Source organism: Phalacrocorax carbo, chromosome 10, assembly GCF_963921805.1.
Source record: "Phalacrocorax carbo chromosome 10, bPhaCar2.1, whole genome shotgun sequence".
In the NCBI taxonomy this organism is placed as follows: Eukaryota; Metazoa; Chordata; class Aves; order Suliformes; family Phalacrocoracidae; genus Phalacrocorax; species Phalacrocorax carbo.
The window spans coordinates 23,133,907-23,158,735 of NC_087522.1; the positions used below are offsets into that span (position 1 = coordinate 23,133,907).

At 41.6% G+C, this 24,829-nt stretch overlaps 1 protein-coding gene across 1 annotated transcript in view; it reads left to right on the forward strand.

The window, feature by feature from the left end:
* The window catches only part of SPTBN5 (spectrin beta, non-erythrocytic 5), a 99,391-nt gene that overhangs the window by 71,279 nt on the left and 3,283 nt on the right, over positions 1 to 24,829 (forward strand). Inside the window, 18 exon segments of the mRNA XM_064462471.1 lie at positions 983 to 1,060; positions 2,489 to 2,661; positions 3,724 to 3,814; positions 4,443 to 4,589; positions 6,234 to 6,371; positions 7,102 to 7,358; positions 7,528 to 7,714; positions 13,126 to 13,338; positions 13,721 to 13,917; positions 14,512 to 14,716; positions 15,448 to 15,642; positions 16,775 to 16,930; positions 17,462 to 17,679; positions 19,208 to 19,397; positions 20,198 to 20,374; positions 21,256 to 21,360; positions 22,405 to 23,025; positions 24,012 to 24,083. Of these exon segments, the coding sequence (XP_064318541.1) occupies positions 983 to 1,060; positions 2,489 to 2,661; positions 3,724 to 3,814; positions 4,443 to 4,589; positions 6,234 to 6,371; positions 7,102 to 7,358; positions 7,528 to 7,714; positions 13,126 to 13,338; positions 13,721 to 13,917; positions 14,512 to 14,716; positions 15,448 to 15,642; positions 16,775 to 16,930; positions 17,462 to 17,679; positions 19,208 to 19,397; positions 20,198 to 20,374; positions 21,256 to 21,360; positions 22,405 to 23,025; positions 24,012 to 24,083 (3,420 nt within the window).

The window sequence follows — 24,829 nt, forward strand, 5'->3', positions numbered from 1 at the left end:
AGAATACACATGCCACTGACAACTTTCCTCAACAAAAACAGCACATTTATAAGATGGTATAATGAAAGATATACTAATAATACCCCCTGTTTAATGTATATTGCACCAGTTTCTGGAAGGCACGCAGAGAGCCAAGCACACTTAGTGGTGGCAGAACTTTTAGAAATTGTACCTTTAAAAATCAGAGAAATCTCTGTGGCATCGGTGCTCATATGTTTTTCAAAGGCTATAAAATTTAGCAAAATTTGGTCCAACACTCATGCAGCTGGCAAAAGGCACATACTTAACATGGAACGTCACTATTCTACCAAATTCTATAACCTTCCCCATGAAACATGGAGGTAGTAGAGTATTTTAAAAAAAAGACCTGAAGAAAAATTTAGCATGCATGGCATACTATATTTTTCTGACTTTTTTCTAAGAAAAAAGCTGTTTGGCTGCAGTTTTCCAGAAATACTTACTTGTAACAGTCATCTCACAACATTTCTGCTCAATGGCCACGTTGGAAAAAGTTAGAAATAACTGAAATGGAGATTTTACAACGGGGAATGTCAAGTACCTTAAATAACAGCTGGTGCTACTAGTCCCATCTAAAAAGCTTCATATATATGAGAACTTAAACCATGATAAGAGCTGTTTTCATGCTTCTTTATATATTACATTCTACTTATTTCAGGCCATGTTACCATCCTTTTTATTGGCCTTGCACAGCACTTTCTACACTGTTGGTAAACAGGCTACAAGTACTTGTATTGTATCCTATGTCTTAGACAAAAGAAATAATCGTATTATAAAGGAGGAAGTTACAATAATAATTGTTATGCATGTGGTTTTAGTAACATCTAATGCTTATTGCCATTCAGTGCTATGCAGTTAATTTCTGGAATAGCCCTCGGAGATTGTTTTTTTCAGCCTACTCTGCCAAAGTCAGGTTTGCCTCTGTTTCATACCACATTTATGACTGCGTTTTTCCTCTATACAGAAATTCTATGGCTATGTGGAACAGACTGAGAGCTGGCTCAGCAGCAAAGAGGCTTTCCTAGCCAATGAGGACTTAGGGGTAGGTGCTCCAAGAAATTACTATTATCTCTTCAATCCATCCAGAAGAAAGGGAGCTGTGAAGTACAATGATGTGCTCTGAACCTTCCTATGATTTTTCTTCTTCTGAAGTTATTGCTCTGTCTTGTTGACAGTTTAGGATCCAATTTCTTTCCTTGATACTTTACAGAGGATAAGATTCTCAGCCCCAGGAGTAATGAAACAGTCCAGCTACTCTGATTACAGCAGGAAAATGAGACTGCATCTCTCTAACTGGTCATATCTGACCCAAATACATCTACCAGCAGTGTGCAAGTCATCACTGCTGTTGCTGCTGACATACCCAGTGTAGCTTTAAATCACCTACCTCGGGTACCAGTAACACTGCAATAACTGAAACCGCAGACTCATGCATGGGTTGCAAAAGCTATGCAGGATGCTGGATATACATTCTGATGCTTAGCTTACCCTGTACATTGTGTAGGTGGTGCTACAAAATTAGTTGTCTCTGCAGGAACAACAGTTACATCTGAGAGTTCAGTGTAGACACAATTGGGACAAATAGTATGAAAAACATATAATGCTAGTGGCTGGTGTCCATCTTTGTAATTTTCAGCCTGGAGGCATGTATTTACAGTCCCTCCATTGAAATATATAACACTTAGAAGGAGCCACCCATTTTCAAGTCATGTTTAGCTCAGCAATGCACAGAAAATACTCCGTGAGTACCTTCCCTTCCAATGACTCATGTAAGCACCCAGAAGTCTAGATTTTTTCTGACCCATTTGATGTGAGCTTTATTGCTTCCTTTAGAATAGTGGCAAAGCAGAGTTTATTGTGGTAACAACATTTTGACAACACTGATTCTAAAATTAAAAGTGCAGAGGGGTGCTGAAAAGAGAACTCTGAGTCATTAAGCTTGGGATTCACAAATGTTACAAGAAGCCAAATTCTGTGTTTCTCCAGATTAACTGTAATGTCAAGCTCCAGTCCTCAAATTCAAATCTGGATCTGAGCTCTTCCAAAGTCCATGGGTTGAAACCAAGCTCTAATTTTAATCTCTTTCTGTGACATATTTGTTCACTTAACTCTGATCTCAATTTGGATCCCACATTTGCTTCCAAAATAGCATCTGTCTTAAGATCAGTTTACGGTTAGGAGCTGATGCTTTATCTCTTGAGAAGCGATATGTTCTATGCAGCACAACAATATGCAGGAGAAGCTAAGCATCCAGCAGTTAACTCAGTTTTGACGCTGAAATAATGGCCTTAGACCATGCACGGAACATAATTTAGCCCCCAAGTCTCAGATTCAATGCCAATAAATTTCAAAGACCAATACATTTTCTTGATAGCTTGCAAAGGTGGGGTAAATGCGATTTAGCTTCTGGACTACCGGTGTTTTGGATGGAAAAACTGAACGCAGCTTCCCTTTGCTGAATTCTATCCAGGACTCAGTGTCTAGTGTGGAGAGCCTACAGCGGAAACATGCACAGTTTGAAAAAGCCCTGGAAGCTCAGATGGAGAAAATTGATGAGATGGCTTCATTTGCTCAGCAGCTAATACAGAACAAGCATTATGACTCGAATAACATCACCAACAGATGCCAGGCCGTTTTGAGGAGGTGAAGTCAAACCCTTCCCATGTCAGCCACCCATCTCTTTTGCAATAAGACTCTCCCCTTGTGACTAGTATCTTTAAACCTTTTAAGAGAACCATAAACTGTTTTGCATTTAATCAACTTTGCGCCTTACTCTGTGACTTGCCAAACTGGCCTGAGTCTAGTCAGTATTTCATTAGGAGGTTTGCAAAATGCAGTTAAGTGGAGGGGGAGTGGGATTTAGAAAAAGGCAGTTTTGCTGTAATTCTGTATCCTGGCCTGGCCTTAGGGGCAGTGCTGCAAACAAAAACCAGAGGCCTTCTGTGCCATTAAATACTTCATTATCATTAAATAGCATCAAGAAAGGTCATTTGCTACACAATTGCTTTTTCACTGCTTTAATGGGGTTGATCTTAAAGCCCTGCTCAACTTATCTATTTGGGCATTTGCTATTTTTCTGATCAGACCTTGTCCTTTCACGTGAATTACTTCATTTCTCCTAGCATGTTGCATATTGTTCATCTTAAACAAATGCTGACAGTAGAAGCAGTTGTATTCAGTGCTATGGTAGATGAAAAGATATACATAAAATTTACAAAGAGAGATTGGAGCTCCCTTATTATCAAAGTGAACAAAGGACTTCATTAATATGATCAAACTACCTCATGCGTACATTAACATGAGTTAAAGTGATGCAGGTCCACATTTGGAAGAAGATGAAAGGATGGTGTAGCTTTGGTTTATCGGCGACAAATATCATCATACTCCCAGGCTTTCCATATAAGAAACATGCTAGGTTTTTGTTCTTTTGTACACTGAAAGGCAATAATGGTGATTCCTAGAGGCAGATATCATATATAGAGAATTTCAGTGTACTTTAAACACACCTATCTGCTAGTAATCCTTCCTATGGTGTCCTAAGCATTCCTCTGACAGTCCAAATCATGGGAGGGTGCTTATTATGGACACTTCTCTCCTAGAGAATAGAGGGTTAGATCACATGTGGTTTAGACCTGAAGTCTGACAACACTTATCCTATGTAATTCACTCTGTGGCTTTTACCTCACACATCTGTCTTCATCTCAGAAAAGAGAAACTCCTGGAGAATGCTGCTGCTCGCAGACATCTGCTAGAGGAATCAAGGCTTCTGCAGAAGTTGTTGAGGAATTCCTTTGAGGTACAATTACACAGGATTCATGGTATTCTGGTTTCTTAAAACATACTGTGCTGCATAGATCTGAATCCCTGCAGGGATTTACTTGGAGAAAAATCAAGGAACTGAGTCTGGAATGAGGTGATATTGGGAAAGATGAGGATAAGAGTAAAGGGACATTCTTCAGCTTTCAAGTCACAGCTTCCCTCCAGTCACCAGATAAAAGATCTGCTGTGCATTGGACACCAGGAAAATGCAGAAGAAATAAATGCATTAAAAGGGAATGTATAACCATTTTAATATTCATGGGAAGAGACAAATTAGTTCTTTTCTTATGAGAACAGGTTAGAAATAAGGAGATAATTGCCCTTTCTTCCCCACACACACATGTGCCCATGCACTTTCTCACTGCCTGGGGATTATCTCATGGAGACAGCCACCTTTCCAGGTAACAGTGCTGCTAAACAGACATACAGAGGTGACTTCATTATGAAAGACAGGAACATCTTAGGGAAGCAAAACCTCAGGAGGAGGACATTTGTGTCCCCACTCACCAGTCCCATGTTTTATTACATATTTGAGAGCCTGGCAGGGTGGAGCTGAAGAAAAAACACTGAATGTTTTGTCTACTTCTGTTCTTTCTTCTCCAAAGGTGGCTGCCTGGATCAATGAGAAGAATAGCATTGCCCAGGATGATAGCTGGAAGGATCCAAGCAATCTGCAGACCAAACTGCAGAAGCACCAGACTTTCCAAGCAGAGATCATGGCCAACAGAAATCGCCTGGACTCCATCAAATCTGTGAGAGAAGTGGGATTAACAGCAAGGGTTGGGCAATTGTCATGAAAGGCACTGCAGTCTGAGTTACACTGATCTCGAACAAGCGAGGGGGAGTCACTGTCCCCTCATTGACATTGTTCATGCTGTTTCTGAGGGCACTGGGAAGCGTCTTATTTTCGTCCATCAAGAACTTTGCGTTCATTGGTTTCTTTCAACTTCTCTCTTATTTAGTGTGAGCGTGCTATCTATATTCACTGTGCATGCAATGGAAGGAGATGGGTGCTTTCAGTGAAAGATTCAGTCCACTGACTTTAGGGACTTCTCTCTGGGGTGAATGCCACTTTTGAGGTACATCTGTTTCTTTTCAGCAGGGAACCTAGGTGATTGGATGCACAACTCAACAAGTGAGATAAAATTTATCCAAGAAAAAGCAACAAGAAGAGTTTTCAGATGTTGCCTTTGCAAAGGCATGCTAGTAGGAGAAATATGAGGGAATCTGACAAGATTGGCAAGCTTCACTTGGCAGAAGCTGTGATTAGATGATGAGTTTGGAAGGACAGACTGTTATGTTGATTAACCTTATTTTCAGCACACTGCTTACTAGCTGTATTTTGCAATAGATAAGTAAGCATTAAAGGTAGATTCCCTCCTCAGACTTACCTGCACCCAGGATTGTAGAATAACCCCCAGTCCTTTTTCTTTTTTGCTTTTTTCTTTTCTTTTTTTTTTTTTAATAAAAAACCTTTTAACCCTGCTGTGTGCAGACACAGCAGGGGCATTAAAGGGTGGAGTTACAGTTCTCTCTAAACTAATCTGTTTTTAAAGAGTTGCTTGCATAATCTCTTTCTCATTATTTCTTGATGCCCTGTCTTTTTCTTTGGGAATAGCCTTAGTAGTTGCTCTACAGAAGAAAATTAATAGCTGGTGTCCTGATATAGCATCTTTCTTTTGCTGTGCCTCCTCTTCCCCATTGCAAAATGTAGAAATAGCTCAGTTTAGCTTTCTAAAGCAAACCTGGCCCCAGCTTAAGGATATACCTACAGACTCTTCTACCTGATGGAGGTCTTGCTGTGCCCCCTTTACCTCTTCTTCTGCCAACCTGGTAAGCATCTGCAGCTCAGGGATTAGAAATGCACATAGATTTTCATTATGTAATACAGTGGTACAATATCACACGGTTAAAAGAGGTTTTATTATCTCATACAGTTGTTCACGTGTATGAGAGTTCTCTCTTAACATGCAAGAAAGGGAATAGAAAAGGACAGGTGGATGGGCAACCTCAAACAGTGATCATAGAATGTGTGACATCACAGAAGAAAACTGAGTGCTTGCAAACTAGGCTCCCTGCCAGCTTTTAGGCAATGTAGCTGCTGTGTAATGAAGATTCTTTTTACCCTTTGTCTTCTAATATTGCATTTGAGCATTTAAAATAATTTTAGAGGCCAGAAAAACAGGAATATCAGTCTCTCCCCTAGTTTCAATAAGAATTTGCCTTCATCTGTTTTTTCTTCGTCTCTGCAGCCTCTGTCTGTTGTGTCAGGAGGTGATGGCTGCAGCCAACCCTTTACATAGCAGTGCCGGTAGACTTTTTTTATGGAGGCAAAATTGATATATGCTGGTGCACTTAGCAAAGGAAGAAAACTTTGACTGTTGTCTCTGCTATAGGAAGGGGAGAGGATGCTCCGTGAGAGGCACTATGCCCCTGAAGCCATTCAGTCCAGACTACAAGAAATGGAAGAGCTATGGGAAGAGCTGCTAGCAAGTTGCCAGGAAAAATGGGCCAAGCTGCAGGATGCGTACAAGGTAATACAGGGATGCCAGTGGTTGGGTCTTGGTGTCATTTCCGGAGATAGCACAGCTGCCTTGCTATGCATCTCGTCTATGAGTGTGTCACTTGATACAGTCAGACCTGATTCCTCAGGACCATTAGAGCAAAGAAACCATGTGGGCTGATTGAATGGAATCAGCGGGAGAACTGGAGATCCCTATGGAGGGAAAACGATTCGTAGCCTGTGTTTCCATCTGCTTTCTGCTGCTGGTTTAGATCAGGATTCCAGAGAGAGATACTGAGGGAAAATGTATTCACTCATATACGTCAAATCTGCTTTTGCCCCAATGGCATCTTTTTTCTGACACATTGAGAAAGAAACCCACAGCTGCTTTTCATTCTTCTAGCTCCAGGCACATGACTTCTCATAACTCTGAGTTTTGCATGGGCTATCAGGCACTCTGTGGGTATTAAATAGAGCTCTCCCTTTAAATGGCTTCCTTTTAAGGTACTGTGTCCATCATTTGTATTTGTGCCACACAAGTAAGAAAGATTAGCTTTTGATGACTGTGCAGCTCTTTTTGTGTTCACTCTGACTGAATTCTCTTCTTCAGTTGGACCACCATCGTACCTGAGAAGAGTTCACTGAGCACTGGGAAGTTTCTCTGTGTTTGTGTGTAAACCTTACTGAAAGTGGCCAAGATTTTTATACCACATTATCTGTTCTAAAGGTTTACATGACCTTTTCTTCCTGCTTGTCTGCAGGGCCTTCATTTTCAGCGAAGAGTAGAGGATATGGAGAAATGGTTGGAAGATGTGGAACATGAGTTGAAAGCACCATATAGTAACAACGATCTGGTGGTTTTGAACAGTCACCTGAAGAAGCAAGAGGAACTGGAGGAAGATATTGCTGGTCATAGGGACCGGCTGCAAGAGCTTGTGGTCACAGTTCAGCAGTTCCAGAAGGAGAAGCATTTCCTTGCTGATGAACTAGAAGAGAGAGTGGATCAACTGGTGCAGAGGTGTGTAAGCGCCTGGCCTTTTTTCCTGCCATCTTTTCCCTATTTCTATCAGCCTTTTTCTTCCCTGCATATGTTTATCTTTCCTTTTCTATATCATTCTGAAAAGAATGTTTTGCATTCGTTCCTTATTAATCACTGGTCCTCATTGGGTTCCCTTGAAAACCTACAGATACAAAAGTCTACGTGATCCTCTGCAGGAGAGACGTGGGAATCTGGAAGCAAGCAGACTTCAGTACCAGTTCTTCCGAGATGTTGATGAGGAGTTGGCCTGGGTTCATGAGAAGCTCCCCCTGGCTTCCTCTAGGGATTATGGCCAATCCCTGGCAACTGTTCAGAGACTACAAGAAAAGCACCAGGTAATGTCATGTGAGAACCATTCTCAGTCTTTAGAATCAGAGAGAACACAGAATTTGATTTGCCTCTGGCAAACTTAATCTGCTGTGCTTTGGCTGACAGAATTCATGATGCCAGGGATTACTTTTATCCTTGCCTGATAATAATGACATTTTTCAAAGGATATGTCCATGACTTGCAACATGTGGGATTCCAGGCAGCTTATCATTGCAGTGGTGTAGGTAACACAACATATACTCTTCTGCGGACATATAGGCTCTTTCTATGAACTAAGTTCAAAACCCAGCCTTTGCAATATAAAAGAGATTTTACAAAATGTTGTGTAGGCTGTCAAAGCTCCTTTGGGCAGCAGATGTCCTAACAAATACGCTTTGAAGCTCAGTAAGTACAGCCAAGCAAGATTATTGCTCAGATGTCTCAGGAAATCATCTTTCCCTAAAACTCTTTCTACTCTGAAGGGAGGGAGTTAACAGGACATTATGATGATCCTTAGCCAACCTTCATTCCAATGGTAGCTTTCAAGGTAGTTGCCGAATTATTTCGCAAAGTTCAGATGGGCAACCAGAGAAAGCAGTGCCTGGAACACTGACATCTCAAACACCAATAAAACAGCAGCTGCCTTCCTAATTGTTTTTTAATAAGGAGCACTGTCTCTTTGCAAACACAAGGTGGAAGGAAAAAAAAGTAAAATCCTGCTAAAAGTTTCCAGCAGCTATTGGTATTTAATGTTAGCAAATGACAGCCCATTTAAGTGCCAGGCCAAGTGCCTCTGAGGAAAATCTGTGCAATCTGCAATAGGGCTGGGAAAGACCAAATACCTTATCAGGTGTGACAGTGTGTGATATATACACATATACATAGAGAGAGTAAGCCCAAGCATTTTGTGTGATCTGCATGTCTACAAATAAAAATCTGAACTTATAAAAAATTTGAAATGTCTTCAGGGTAAAAAGTCAAGACTGCTACAGGTACATACTAGAACAGGGACAAAGTCTCTTAAAAAATTAATTTATCCTAGGTGTACTCACAATTTAATGAAGAATTGTAAAATGTTTTTAAATGCATCTTCTACAATATTCCTCAGTAAGACTATTCTGAACATTTTGCACCATCTTACTATTTGGTGTAATTCTTATATTTGTAAAAATTCTGTATTTGAGCAAGATGCAGCTGGTGTCTTTGAGATTAGACAGTAAGAACAAAAGCTTGTTTCATCACCATTAAAAGTATATGTGCAGTCGGCAACGAGCACTGCGGCGGCAAGGGCGAGTCGCGTGGCTCAGCGCTAGATCGGGGCCGGCAAAGTGGTTCCTCGCACCCGAGAGGCCCGGGGGTGAGCAGAGGGACCCGTCAGGAGCCGGCAGCTCTCGCGGCGTGGGGTGTTGCCAGAAGCAACGGCGGGAGATTTAAACAGCCCCTAGGGAGGGTGAGCGACCAGGATGGGCAAACAGGGCGTGGCGCGGCAGAAGGGCGTGGCGCGGCAGTTCACGCAGGCAGGGCAAGCAGGAGGGACGCCACAGCCCGCTTGTAGGTCTACAGCTCAGGCAAGTGCTTTGGTCTCTGGCGAAATGGTGGGCACTCGCCTCAGAGCTGAAACCGCTGTTCGTTCAGTGAAAGCCCCCGAGATGTCAGACACGTCCGCCCAGACGGGTCTGGTAAGGAAGGACACACCAGTACAGGCCGTGGGTTGCGGCAACTGCCCAAACCCCTCTCCTCACAATAAGGTACCAGCACGAGGTGTGCACAGGTCGATGACCTGTCACGCCAGGGCGCTGAACTGCAGGAAATGGTTGAGAGGCTGCGCAGTGTTAGAGGAGCTGAGGCAGAGATAGGCAGGTGGCTTCAGAATCATGTTCCTGTGGCAGACACCGCCGAGAATGAGGCACCGTGGACCCTGGTGACTCACAGGATTCCCCATCAGCCTGCACCCTCCACCATCACAATCAGAAACAGATATGAAGCCTTAATGACTGAGGACACCCATGAGCAAGGTCTGCAAAGTCCCACACAAGGAGAAACTGTACCAGCAACATACAGTGGCCATCATAAAAAGAAACGACGAGTGCTCGTGGTGGGTGACTCTGTTGAAGGATACTGAGGCACCCATCTGCCGACCTGACAGGGAGTCACGAGAGGTGTGCTGCCTCCCAGGAGCCAAGGTCCGAGGTGTTGCTGAGAGGGTGCCACAACTCATCAGGAAAACAGACTGCTATCCGCTATTACTATTTCATGTAGGCATGAACGACACTGAGAGCCGCAACCTGGGTAAAATCAAGGAAGATTTTCGAGCCCTGGGGGAGCAAGTGAGAAGCATTGGCGTCCAAGTGATCTTCTCTTCCATTTTGCCAGTTCGAGGGAAGGGAGCAGCCAGAAACAGGCGCATAATGTATATCAACTCCTGGCTTCGTGGCTGGTGCCACCGTGGGGGGTTTGGCTTTTATGACAATGGGGTGTTCTTCAATGACAACAGCATGCTAGGGAGGGATGGAATCCATCAGTCTAACAGGGGTGAGGGAATCTTCAGCAGTAGGCTGGCTGACTTGGTGAGGTGGGCTTTAAACTGAAGGACTTGAGGGGTGGGATCCATGGCGAAAATGCTCACACCAGCACATCCAATGGGGGAGTAAGTCAGGCCTCCAATGAGGTCCCCCACAGTCTCATCCTGGAGAAATTGATGCGTTATGGCCTAGACAAGGGGTCTGTGCAGTGGGTGGGGAACTGGCTGACAGGCCGCACCCAAAGGGTGGTGGTAAATAGCTCTTTCTCGAACTGGCAACGTGTCACTAGTGGAGTCCCCCAGGGATCGATATTGGGCCCAATGTCATTCAATATCTTTAAAAGTGATCTGGATACCAGCATCAAGTGTAGCCTGATGAAGTTTGTGGCTGACACCAAGTTGAGCGGGGAAGTAGGCACTCCAGAAGGGAGAGCTGCTCTGCAGGGAGATCTGGATAGGCTGGAAGAGTGGGCCAGCAAGAACCTTATGAAGTTCAACAAGGAGAAGTGTAAGGTCCTGCACCTGGGAAAACATAATCCGGGAGTGCAGCACAGACTGGGATCCACCTGGCTGGAGAGCAGCTCTGTGGAAAGGGACCTGGGGATCCTGGTGGACACGAAGCTCAACATGAGCGAACAGTGGCTGCTGCGGCCAAGAAGGCCAACGGGATGCTGGATTGCAACAAAAAGGGCATCGCCAGCAGAGAGGAAGAGGTCATTATCCCGCTCTACTCAGCGCTGGTCAGGCCACACCTGGAGTGCTGTGTACAGTTCTGGTCCCCGCTATACAAAAAGGATGTGGCCAGGCTGGAAGGGGTCCAGAGAAGGGCCACCAAGATGATCAGAGGACTGGGAAGCTGCCATACGAGGGTAGGCTGGGAGAGCTGGGTTTGTTCAGCCTTGCGAAAAGGAGGCTCAGAGGGGATCTCATCCCCATGTACCAGTACTTAAGGGGCAGCTACAAAGAAGTCACATGGAGAGGGCAAGGGGGAATGGACACAGGTTGCTCTTGGGGAGATTCCAACTGGACACCAGAGGGGAATTTTTCACACTGAGGACAGTCACCATTGGAATAATCTCCCCAGGGAAGGGGTTGACTCAGCCACGCTGGACACCTTCGAGAGTCGTCTGGACAGGGTGCTGGGCCGTCTTGTCTAGGCTGGGCTCTTCCTAGAAAGGTTGGACTAGATGATCCCTGGGGTCCCTTCCAACCTGGGATTCTGTGATTCTCTGTAATTACTCCTAAAAATTATGAGCTGATTGACATGGTAGGGAAGTAATTAGGTTCATGGAAGAAAGGAATGTTTAAGCTGAATTAATCTAAGAAAATCTTTGGGATAACTGAAGGAACAGTGGAGATACTGTTTTGGGCTGCAATTATCTTTGTGTCAATTGGCCAGGTCTCAAAATATTTCAGTGAACTGTGAGAACAGGAGATATAGTTCATAATACCAGTATATAATAAAATGCCAATTCTTCCTACCATTTTGCTTTTTATTCTCCTGGAAGGAGGATTAAAACATAAGCTTTGAACTCTCAATCTTTTAGTAGACAGTCTTCACACCTTTTTTTGTAATGTTGGCTTACAGGCAAACAAATGTCAGAGGTAACATAACAGTCAAGAATTGAATATACTATTAATTCCACCCTCTGTTGTGTGTCTTAACGAGTAAGATTTGCAAAGGACAGTCCTTGGTTTGTTACCACAAAGGAGATTGTGTGTGAAATATATCAACCTAAAAAAAAAATACTGTGTTGCAAAACTGCATTTACACACAAATATAATAAGCGTATGCACAGTTGCTTTCCTTGGAGCAGAGTTTCCCCTCACTCCCCAGCTCCCCCCCCTTTTTTTAATTAATTCCTGTTGTTATAAATGAAGTACTGTGAATACATGTTCCTAAATTTTCAACTGCAAAGTTGTTCTTATTGCTGCTAGTTTATTATTAATACACAGTACAAGATGTTTTATAAACTTTGCCACCGGATTCCATTCTGCTAGGGTCAGACATGGTGTCACTTTCCAACAACATAGTGGCTGTCTTGAAATTAATAGGGGGAAGTTAAAGGCAAGGTTAGAATCAGAGCTTTTTTCCAGCCAAGTCTGATACTTAAGTTGAAAAAGCAGCTCCTGTCCTCAGAGAGGGCATCTCTTCTACATTAACGCAGTCTAACACTGCAGTCTAACTCTGAAACTGCCTGTTTCATAGCTATGAAAATAAACAAAACAATTGTAAAATTGTAAAATTTTGTGCTTAAGCTGCTCAGGCATAGTTAGCTGTGGAATGCACATCCTCCCACAGACAAATTGATGGTGTGGTCCTTGCCCACCCAGGCAAATGTCATGAGGTGGTATATGGAGGAATGCATATGGTTTTAAAATTTACCAGTCTTCAAAAATTAATTTCAAGTAAAGTCTTTGAGAACTGGTTCAGGTAGTTTTCTTCTCGTCCTCTTGGCTGCCTGGTACTACGTGTACCCACAGTGTTTGCAATGGCTGTAATGCAAAGCTGCATCTTCTACAAAGGCATTGGCAAGTGATAAATATTGATGAGCAGGTCGATTGATTGTTCTCTGTAGACATATTTTAATTCAAGAAACACCATGTAATAGGGTGGAAGTGGATATATTTCAGTGGAATCTACAGATAAGAGGTTTGTGGTTAAAACCTCTTCCCTCCACACTTTGAGGTGGATACGCACAAAGGTCCAAACCTCATGGCTATATTTTATTTCTATAATCACTCCTTCACCCAAAAAAATTCCTCCACTTCACTCCAAGCATTCACTCAGACTTTGCACCTTTGACCCATCTTCATGTATAGAAAACAGATTTATAATGGGATTACAAGACTACGTTATCTGGTATAAAATTCTCCACAGTTTTTATTTTTGGTCTGACATTTTATTCTTTCCAGAATTTGGAGAATGAGATAAGCAGCCGGGATGCTTTGACCAAAGCAGTGCTCAGTACAGGGCAGAAACTGGTAAGGGGATGCCACTCAGCCTCTCGTGAAATTATGGAGCATCTGAAGGAGCTTGAGACTTCTGTAGAAACCTTGAAGGCAGAGGCTCAAGAGAGGAGACAGCAGCTCATGCAGTCATATGAGGCCCATCTGTTCCTGAATGAGGTAAAGATAGTTCATGAGAGAATTATTTTGGTCTTTCTTTTCTTAAAAGAACCAATATCTATATTGTTGAATGGATGAAAGTGCTGAGAAAGGACCAGAATTCACGCTGTCCTGATTTTTCATATCCGGTAAATATGGATAGAGTGGAGAAATAACAGTTACTTTTCCAAGTAACTGCAGCAAGGGATAAACATGTAACCTGATTACTGGGTTCTGGGTACACATATATTTGAATAGAGTCTGCTAGATTTCATTACAGGAAGGCACCTAAGCTGTTCTCTGTTTTCACTGCTGTGTCTCTTTGGGCACCACTGCTTTCCAGTTTTCCTTATCTTGACCTAAATCACAGCTGTCTTCAGCCTCATCCCTGTATTTTATACAGCTACTGGAGGTGGAGACATGGCTGGCAGAGAGGAGCTTTATTCTGGAGACCTCTGATTATGGGAAGAATGAAGAATCCACACAAGCTTTACTTCGTAAACTTGAAGCTACCAAATTGGACATGGATGGTTTCAGGCCCCGGATTGAGAAAGTACAGAAGACAGGTGCCAGCTTAATAAACAAAGGCAGCCCAGAGAGGTAAGAAGGTGAAAACAGGCTTCTGCTTCAGGTTTAACAGAAATGCCCAAAGAAGGCAAATATGGAAAAGTTCAACCTTCAGTAGCTGTTTGATGGTTCTTTCAGAAATATGTGTTCAGGGAACATCAATCTCTCCTTCATCACCGTCACACACATACACTTAGCCCCTAAAATGTTTGATGATTGTTTTAATGTTTTCATGACTGTTGTTTTTTAACAACAGGCCAATTAGTGCAGATCAGCTTCTTTGTCCATTGTCTGTTCCCAGAAACTGTCATATAGTTCTCATTTACCAGAAAGGCCAAAAAAACACTGTTCTTGGGAAAGGAAACAGACGTTCTTGACAGTTCACTATTTTTCATTGCCAGTTTGCTTTTATATCTGAGGAGGAGGAAGTGAAAAGAGCAGCCATTTGTATGAGACACTTTAATATCCTGAACTAGCTGGTTTTAATGGCTTGGCATAACTCACACCATGATGTTATCTGTTTTTTTCTGTATTTCGAAGCTGTTGCAAACTCAACCTGTCAGAAAAGATGATGTTCAAAAAGAACAGTAAAAGAAAGATATACCTTCTCATTCTTGTTCTTTGCAGTCCAGCCATACTTTCAAAGCTCCAGGGGATCCTGGAAGACTATCAGTCCCTTCTACAGAAGGCTGAGACCCAGAGAACACACCTGCAAGAACAATTCCAGCTCTATCAGTTTGAAAGAGAATTCCAGCTGGTGGATGCATGGCTTTCCAGTAAACAGTCTGTAGCAGAGTCCGATGACTATGGGCAGGACTTAGATGATGTTGAGGTAAAAGAAAATAAAAGGTATTGCATGTATTGTGTGGCAAAGCAGGAATATATTTGCTGTAATTTTTATATAGCTGCTGACAGTGAAGCATGTTGCAGGAACAAAACAAAAGCAAACCAGTTTTTTCTGCAGCAAGAACTCAGCGTGGTTGCTGTCTGCTTATACAGGGCTCTCTGAAGTAGCAGCGTTCAACAGAAAAAGTAGGTGCACCAGAAAGTTAGCTTTTTCTTTGGATAAGGTGAGGTCAGCACACTTCACTGCTAGCCCTGATTATAAATTTGACAAGGCCTAAAAAGTTTTACTTGACCAGGGCCATCGTCTTGTAACAATTTCAGTGGAAACATTGGGATGCAGCATTCACCCCTCTAGCTGCTGATTTCAAGGATTAATTTCTCCTCAGGGCACGCAGGTATAATTCATAGTGTCCACTCCTTGACAGCTGCTGCCTATATGGACAGTGTAGCAGGTTATGTTTCTTTTGATCTCGGCAGCATCTGTTTGTGAGGATGTGGGTGATTTTTTTCTCTATGACATAAGATGTTAAATAATCAAAACAATAGATGATGCCTTCTCACTCCAGATTATCTGGGTTTATCAAGTGATTTGCACTTGTAGACTGCAATACATAGCTTTTGTGTTATACAGTACAGAGAAAGTGATTCTTTCTGCCTCTTTTATAGAGGTAGGCATAAATTGTTATATCTAAGTCTGTGTCCCCATTTATCCTGCAGGTGCTGGAGAAAAAGTTTAAAGATTTTGTAAATGAGGTGGAACCTCTGGGACATTCCAAGGTTGTCTCCTTAAATGAGTTAGCATCTACACTAGAGAAGGAGGGTCACAGCAAGATGGACATTATCCAGAAGAGAACAAAGCAAATCAATGAGACATGGGAGAAACTATGTCATGCCATCCAGGCAAGAACAGAGGTAGGAAACATGAAAATCTGGGGTACTGATTTCCCTGCAGTTTCCCATGTCCTTCTCTCTTTCCCAAACTAGTGCATTGCTCATGTTGAAACACAAGGTTTATAAAAGCAATAAAAGGTTTATAAAAGCAATGGGTGTACTCTGTTCTATTCTTTCTTGATCCATTTCCCTTTATAGGCACTGCTTACCCTACTGTTCCTAGCAGGGCTTATATCTGAAAGATATTTATCAGCCTAGAGTAATCCTGTTTTCTTTAATTCACTGACTTCTTGAAAAACCAAGCCAATCTTATGTTTTACCACCACTATCAGGAGGCTGCCTCAGGCACTCATTGAACTGTTTATTGAACTACTTTGAAGTCATTAAACAAGAAGAAAACTCTTCAAATTTTTTTGCTGAGTTAGTTACTTGAAGTAAAAGAAGGGGTATGGGTGGAAGGTGATAAAGGACACAGCTGTTAAATCAGCTCACCCACTCTCATGTAACTGCAGTCACAGATGTGTTTGGAAAAGCAGAGAGGACAAATAGAACTCAACATTTTTGTTTGCTTTAAGGAGAACATAAAATGTCAGATGTCCTCAATTATTTTTTTCACTACCGTTACATACATATTTTGCTTCTGAAGTAGTCCAAGCCCCCTATTTTCTGCAGTAAATTATTAGCAGCAGTAAATGCATAATTGTTAATTATTATTATAATTGTTAATATATTTTTAATGTAAAAAAAGTATTCAAACATTTTTATTCCTCTCATTTCAGAAAACCTGATTTTCACTTAACTACTCTTATTTTCACTCTTTGCAGTGTAGGCCTCTTTTCCAAGTAAGTTTTTTAGGACTTTTTCTGTGGTTGAGACAGCTACCTTTAGAGTGCAATTCATACTCTCCATTTTGATCATTCATCTTATGCAGGGATAGATTGCCCTTTGAAGACATCTGTTTCTTCCCTTTGACAAAGCGAACTTGGGGAAATAAGGTTATCTTGATCAGCTCACTTTCAGGTGACTTAATTAGGAAGGTGTTTCACTCCCACTCTTCTTCAGTCTGTACTACATTAGGACATACTAGGGTTGCCCTTTTTTGTGCTGCAGACATGATATATAGTATTACCATTCAATTGTTTCTTTATTCCAGAATCTAAAAGCAGCCCAGCAAGTTCATAAGTATGATCATGATGTGGATGAATTAAAGGGCTGGATGCAGGAGAAAGAGGCAGTTGTGGATATAGAAGATTATGGGTATGATCTTCCAGGTGTACAGACACTTCTCAGCCAGCTTGAGGGAGTAGAGGTAAGGGCATCTGTTATGAAGCAGTGGCAGAAAAGCATAAATGGCAAAAAGAAAAAAAGAAGGCTGATGCTTGATTTTAAACCTTCTCGAGTACCTGTTTGCAAGCCAACAAAAGATAAATTTATTGCACCCTGAAATATTCTTTGTGCTTCACAGAAGGGGGCCTTTTTCTCCTGGTTTTAACATTGTGATATTATATTATTAATGCTTTTGCTTCTAAGAATGAGCTTCTCTCCTAAAATTTATTCCGAATTGTTATTATAATTGGAAAGGTGTAATCTGAACTACAACAGACTTCAGCTCCACCCTATTAAAAAAATCAACGTGTCACATCTAAAGAAGCTTCTTTGATGTTTGATGATGAATGTTAAAAGGCATTAGGAGGATACTGAGAGGAAAAATCTTGACAGAGTCATATTTCCAGCCTCTGTGCAGCCAGTGGCTAGAAAAGATATGCACCATTTTTAAAATCTGCTTTTGATAGATATAAGTAGTGACTTGGTCTTAAAATCCATTCTGTAACTGTTCCAGAGAGACCTAGGAGCCATCATGAAAGAGCTGGAACGGATTCAGGGAGACGCTTGGCACCTCAGCCGCACATACCCTCAAGTCAAGGAAAACATCATGGAGAGACTCACAGAGGTGGCTGAGTGCTGGGAAAGCCTGGACAAGAAGTTTCTGGAAAGGAAAGCAAGACTGAGCCAGGCAGAACAAGTTCAGCTCTACTTCAATGACTGCAGGGAGCTGATGTACGTGTTGGCCCCTTGAGTTTGGCAGTGGGCCTTATTTCTTGCCTTTCCCATATAGGATTTTCTAAATTACACCTGACAGTTATTTGACCTCTGTGTCAGGTGTTCCGCAGCTTGCTTGCAAAGCTCCTTGAATAATAATACGTGGCATCTTCTCAACAGCACTTCGCAGAATTTACCAGCCATCAGAGGTGACCATGCCACTCCACTTCAGCCCAGTCTGTGTGACAAATCCACATTTTTAGACTAGTTCCTAGACAGTCTTGGAGAATTCAGTCACTCTGGATAGATTGGGTAGTCTCACAATTCCAATTGAAAACACTGTGCATTCTGTAGGAAGGTGGCGGAGTCTTTGCTAGATAGTCAAGTAATTTGTACACCTGTACAGGCACCAGTGCTCATTTTTCTCACAGTCAAAACAACTACATTAAAGATAACCTTCTAGAGTAGGTTAGCGCTTGCTTAAGTGCTGAAAGTGTTTTGCACACACCTATTTAATGCCATTGCCCATATGCACATCCTCTTCTGTCCCTTCGTATTAGGGGTCAGTTTTTTGCAAGAATTCAATTGCTGGGAAATTCCATTATGTCTCTTTTTTTCTTTTTTAATCTGAATTAGAACAAAAATGCTGAATGTTTAAAGCATCAACAAAACAGACTTTTTTTTAAAAGATATGTTGAGCTAAATGACTCATTTTGTTTAAATCAATGATGCCAAAGTATCTATAAGAAGAGGTCTAATGTAAAAATTGAAATAAATAATGGAAAGATGCTATACTCAAAGTGGCAGACCAACATTAAAATATTTTATCGTTTTAATGTAATTTTCATCAAAATTGATAACATTTTTGGTGGAAATTGTGTTTTTTAAACAGGATTGCTCACAGAGGAAATACGGACATTTTTCGTTCAGTGTAGTTAATGAATTAGTTAATCTATGACAGGAGTAGAAATACAAAGACAATGAAGTGGTTGTCACTATTGGACATTTAGTATTCTAAGGGATAGATCCTGAGCTCAGGTAAATCAAGTTGCAGTAGTTTATGGCAGCTGAGGCTCTTGGAGTAGAAAATTTTCCTTAAAAGTATCTATCAACATGCTTCTTTGCAGGAGTGCTCTGTATGCATGCGAAGTACTTCCATGCATGTTCATAAGGTTAGATGGACATCTGAAAGTCTCTGTGTCGCTGTACCATGTATAAAAGTATTGTGAATGTGTACAGCCTGGGCATCTGCAGTCACAGTTAGTTATTTCTGAGGGTTTGCATGCACAATGCTTCAGTAGGTATAGCTGCTGCAGCTGCGTTTCTAACAGGCTATGTATTGAAACAGCACTGGGAATATTATATCAGGTTATAAAAAGCCATAGATGCATGAGTGAACCTTCATCAATGTATTTGTATATTCATATCTTTTGTGAGCAAACAAAAGTCTGTATGAATGTGTCCACAGCCACCGGATGTGTGCATTCCTGAGTACCAGAGAGACTCAGATTCCTTCCGGTTTTACCCTTTTGTCTCTATTCTGTAGGGCCTGGGCCAATGAGATGCATGCACTAGTGATATCTGAGGAACTGGCAAATGATGTCCTGGGAGCTGAACTGCTTATCAAGCGTCATGAGGAATACAAGCGTGAGATAGAGAAGCAGTGGCTAAAATATGAAGAAATGCAGCGGGCAGGAGGTGACCTGATGAAGAATGGACATTTCATGTCTGCGGAGGTGTGTTGATGAGTTAACTATTTTACAGACAAGAGTGAACAAAGAAGACATTAAATAGGCAGGAGTTGCAGCTCTGTCTCTCTTTCAAAACAAGAGAACAAAACAGGACAATCAGGTTCTCTACTATTAAAAGCTGCAGACTTCATGTGACATAAAATACATCACAATGTAGTCAACTATAGAATGATGCCCCCGAGTACACCAGAAGACATGTAATTCCTCAGAAATGTTACAGAGCCAAAGGGACAAGAACGTTAAAATTTCTGTGATCCTGTTATCCGTGTACCTTTAGACTTTGACCTTTGCAGTGGTCCCAAGTTTGTCTTGATACTATGAGTAAGTCCAGAGATCACACCATCAAAAACATCTTCAGAGTTTATGCAAGATTACAGTACTTCTGTTGTAGAAAGAATTAGAGAACTTTCCACAGTTTAAGGCTCTCCATTGTTGCCTTGCCGTAAATGAATGTTTTCATTGAATCTTCTGGTTCTCACTAGTTCTATAATACAAATTGCCTGGGTATAAAGTTTCATCATGGGAAAACATGTAGCAGAATATTGGTCACGCAGTATGTGGAATCTGCAAACAATTATAATATATACCTATACAACATACAGGCTAAATGAAATCAAGTAAGAAAAGTGAGGACTCAGACATCCTTTTTAAAGTATGCCAACACCACAAAGTTATCTAGAGGTCATCTTCTGGACCATGAGGGCAGATTACACGCTAGCTGATTGTCACATGAAAGTCTGACTGGATTTTTTCACCTCCTGGCATTGCAAATATTATTTTTCTAGATTGAAGAAAAACTGTTAGAGTTGTCAGAGCTGATGAAGAAGGTAAAGGAGAGCTGGGACATGAGGAAAGAGTTATATGAAGAAAACTGGGAGATTCAGTTGCTCCGCAGAGAGCTAGAACAAGCAGAATCATGGCTGGCTGCCAAGGAGAGCTTTCTTTCAGATCCTAGCTACGGGGTGAGTAACAACAGTGCAACACTATTGAAATGTCTCTTCGCATATACAGAGTGCTTGGACCACGTATCATCTTGGGCTTGAAGTTAATCACAATCTAAGCAGCAATGCACTCTTGAGATTACAAAGGGCAGGAGCTCTGTACTTTTCCAGAAGTGAGCCCAAGACAGTTGCGGCATTTTACACATGGATGGGCTCCAGGAGATGGTCCTTCCAGGGGTTACTAGAAGACTAGGGGGAATTCCAGACCATTTTTCCCCATAGTAAGATAACTTGCAGAGGGTTCAACCTTCCCTGTCATGCTGAGAGCCTGTTTTGAAAGGACAAAGTGTTTTTTCCCCACCTTGTGTTGGGCGGTAGAATGTTTTGCATCGTTGGCTTGATAGCTAGCTTGTAAACTCCTGTTTAAACACCAACATCCATAGTTTTGTTTTCCTCTTGTTGACTGTCTTCTGATGGTTTATAAGGTGATAAAACAATTTCATAAACTCAGGTATCAAAAACAAAGCAGAGAGCAAGACAGAGGTTTAAGATGCATGTGTTGTAGGGCAGGAATAAACTCTGTGTCTAGCACAAGCTGGAATCCAAGTACTTACTCTGTATGTGAATGGTTATAGTTGGAAGACATGGTACCACATGACTTCACAGAAAAAAAAGAAACTTATTATCTGAGCTCTTTTTTCATGTACAACAGAGAGACTGCAAGCTACAGACCTTTTTTGTTAAGTGTAAATTAAGATGTTTCACACGCTACCAGGGGTTTAGGAACTCCATTATACAAATTTCAGAATCATCATTTGGCTAAATAGAATGGGTAAATCTGAAAATCTTAGGTATAATGGACTTTATTTTGGACTTATGTATCTGGTAATTTTTCCATTCAGGATTCAGTGTCTGAAGTAGAGGAATTACTGAAGAAACACCATGATTTTGAGAAGATGCTTGCAGCTCAGGAGGAGAAATTTGCGCAGCTCAGCAGGAAAACTAAGGTGAGAAGTAAAAAGTCCATGAGCTTCTGCTCATCAGTAGCTGAGAAACAGGATAATTTGGGTCCTTGAATGTTGGGGTCTCAGTCACTCCACATAAAAATGAACTCCTGTGCTGAGATGGAGTAAATGAGTGACCAAAGCTGAGATACTGTAGACAGAGCAGCTGAGAACAAGACCTGTATGTGGACCAAGTGTCCAGCTAGCTTGCAAAAGCTCTGGGGGAGAAGTGGAAGCTTTCTTCTGCCAGGAGCAGCAAAAAGGCTGTGTAGAGTGTGTTGCTGTGTGAGAAACAGGGTGATCCCTTGCTACACGGATGGGGACAATTTGGTTCATTCAGGATTTCAGTAGGGAACTGCAGCCACCTGACAGTGCTGGAGGATAGCAACGGGCTGAAAATAAAGAGAGAGCAAGGCAGAGATAGGTCTCTTTCCTTCTGGCATCAGAGTTCTACAATGGATTGTATTAGGTATCAAAAATATTCAGTCAGCCTCCCAGATCCTGTTTCAATAGGTTGTTAAAAATTATTTTCCAGAAATTACCAGCAAAACATAGCTTTTATGTTTGGCATTAGGCTAAAAGGTAGCTTAGCTGAGTCTGCCTTTTGTTCAGCGATTTGCAAATTGGCTAAATAAAGGGATGAAGGTCCTCCACTCTAAAATTTTCCATGAGAACACCCCTTGATACACACTGTTCCTACAGCAAATTTAAAGAAGCAGTGCCACAAAAAAAGAAGCATAGTTTCTCTAGAGCTTATTAAAGACTCAGCCTCTAGAGGACTTAGCAAGGGCAGGATTCACCATATTTGAGATTAACTGCCGCCAGTATTCATGGTTTGGGCAACAAAACAATGCTCAGCACGAAGCGATTATGTTCAGTTCTAACTCTAAGAATGCCAATGGAGGTACAGACCTTAAAATTCAATGCCAGGAGAATGTGTATTTGAAAAACTATTCCTGCTTAAAATAAAAAAAAAATTCTTCAGTAAGTACCCACGAATGCAATGAAGGGAATTTAAAAAACAACATTAATACTTATGTCTTACAGAGGGAGATGAATCTTCTGAAACAAGTGGACACAGAAGAGAGTGAGCAGAAGGATAAAGGCAAAATTGTACGGGTTCCCTCTCTGAAAAGAAAAACATCTGACAAAAGGAATGTAGTGCCAAAAGTGACAGAGCGAAAGAGCCCAATGCCACTGCCATCTGTGCCTTTACCCAGCCTGTCCTGGAAGGCCCCGCTTGAAACTATTTTCTCCCCTGTCGAAAAGACTCCATCAACGTTCCAAAAATTCATTGCTGTGGGAGTCCCAGAAGTGCTGAGCAGCAACAACACAGAAATTAAAGATGAGAGGAGGCTCAGTGAGATTAGCACTCCACCTACACCAAAGATGGTGGGTCCACAAGCTACATCTTTGGAAAGTCACACTTCTTCCAGCTCTCCTTTATCTCCTACTACCATAAGCCAGCAACGCAGCAGCAGTTTGTCAGAATCATATGCCACAGGTCTTTTATCACCTCAGGAAAAAAGTGCTGGAGGGTCCTCTTTCTCCAACCTGCCGACAAAACCAATGGCAACTCCCCCCGAGCCTGGCCGAAGGTCACTAGATAAATCACCAAACTTACTGCTGTCTGACTCCTGTTTGGAGAGATTAGAGAATACATCTTTGGTAAGTCCCAGGGATTCCTGGCTCCTTCCTCACAAAACTACTAACCTGTGCTAGTTAAAGTAAGGAAATAAAGGAAGTTCAATATGAAAGTCACAAAGACCACCATACAGTGGGCATTTCAGTAGATACACTCATGGACCTGAACAGCAAGAGGCATTTTATGTGCCTTTGCAGTTGCTACACTTTCCAAAAAGATTGTTGACTTAGGCAGCTAGGTGTAGCTTAAAAGCATTTTAAATTTGCTCAGCTTTATAGCCTAGGTCTTGACAAGTGTATTGATTTCTGTTTTGATTTTCCCAAACTAGAGGTTATTCATGCGGCTGAATACTCAGCAGAGCACTTAACAAGAGCCAGGAGATGCTGTCTCACAAAGAGGCAAGACTGCTGATTTACTCTCTACATGAGATGGTGGTACTTAGTGTCCACTGAGTTTAGAAGTCAGACAGAGGCAGGACATAGTGGCACCCTTGACAAAGAGTTGACATGGTGCAAAACTAGAACAAGCAACTCCTGTTTGCTCACCCTGGCAGGAAATGCACTGTTAACACATGGACAGGTAAAAATTGTTCACTTCCCTTCTTGCACTTTGGGAGGAATGTGTTTGTCACATACCCAAGTATACAGGTACAACCCTATACATTGGTGTAACTCAGTATTATTGCAGGGTTGGTATGAATAACTTCAGCAATTTAAGTTGTAAATTGTATTTAATAATATAAAAATAATATTTATTAATTAATACACCATGATAGAGCAAATTCCATGAACAAATTGTTCTAGAAGGATGTAAATTCTCTTCATTCGGGTAGTATATCAGAGAGGTGACTGCAACCTAGAGAGTGCTGTGCTGTGCTGTGAATATAAAGGCTAGAGGCAGTAGAGATCAGTTTCTCTGTGTGGAATTTATCCAGAAAGACCTTTGGAAATTATAACATATATTTAAGGGACATTTTAAAGTTAAACAGCAATGTTCTTGTGTGTCTCAGGTTTCTGCAAGTCTCCAGAACATGAAGGGATTCCTAGAAAAGAGAGACCAGCTCCTTCCAGGAAGACAACAGGTAAAATCAAATCTTTCCTTGAATTATAATCCAGATCTGGTCTGACTTCTTCAGGACAAACACTTGCTGAAGAGGAGCTCAGGACTGTGTGTTTAATTCAGTTACCACTAAAATGCATGAGGAAGTGTCCACTGACTTTGGCAATACCTGATCAAGTCCTTAAGAGAAAAAGGCAATGGAATTTTTGCCTGACATGGGAATCATGCAGAACAGGGTCTGTCTACATTTAATAGATTTATGAACCAGAGCCTAGGCTGTATGAACACGTTAATTATGTTCCCCTAATTATAAATACAGGTTTGAACTTATCAACCGAATTGCAAAAAGAAAGAAAGAAAAAAAAAAACAGGCTTATATCAGTATGTGATGGTCTCTTGAAAGAGGAAGCCCTCACTCACATGCTCCCAATGCTTATAATTTCTAACTGTGATGGAAGAGAATTAAAGTTTCTGTTTATCTTTGAAGTGGTTTGTTTAATCCAGGGATGAATGAAACTGAAATCTAAATTCTTATCCTGGGAAGGGATATCATTTCAGGTCAGTAGGCTAATGATAATAACAGGGCAGGAAATTTTCTAATATTCACAACCAAACTGCAGACATCTGAGCATGCTGAGGTATTGCATGTAAACAAGTTGTCTTGGATTGTTTGTCCCGGAGAATATTTCCTCGGAAACTTTTAACTTGAAAGAGCCTTTAAAAAATGAATCTGGTATGGATTCCTCATCTGGAAGAGAAATTTAATTT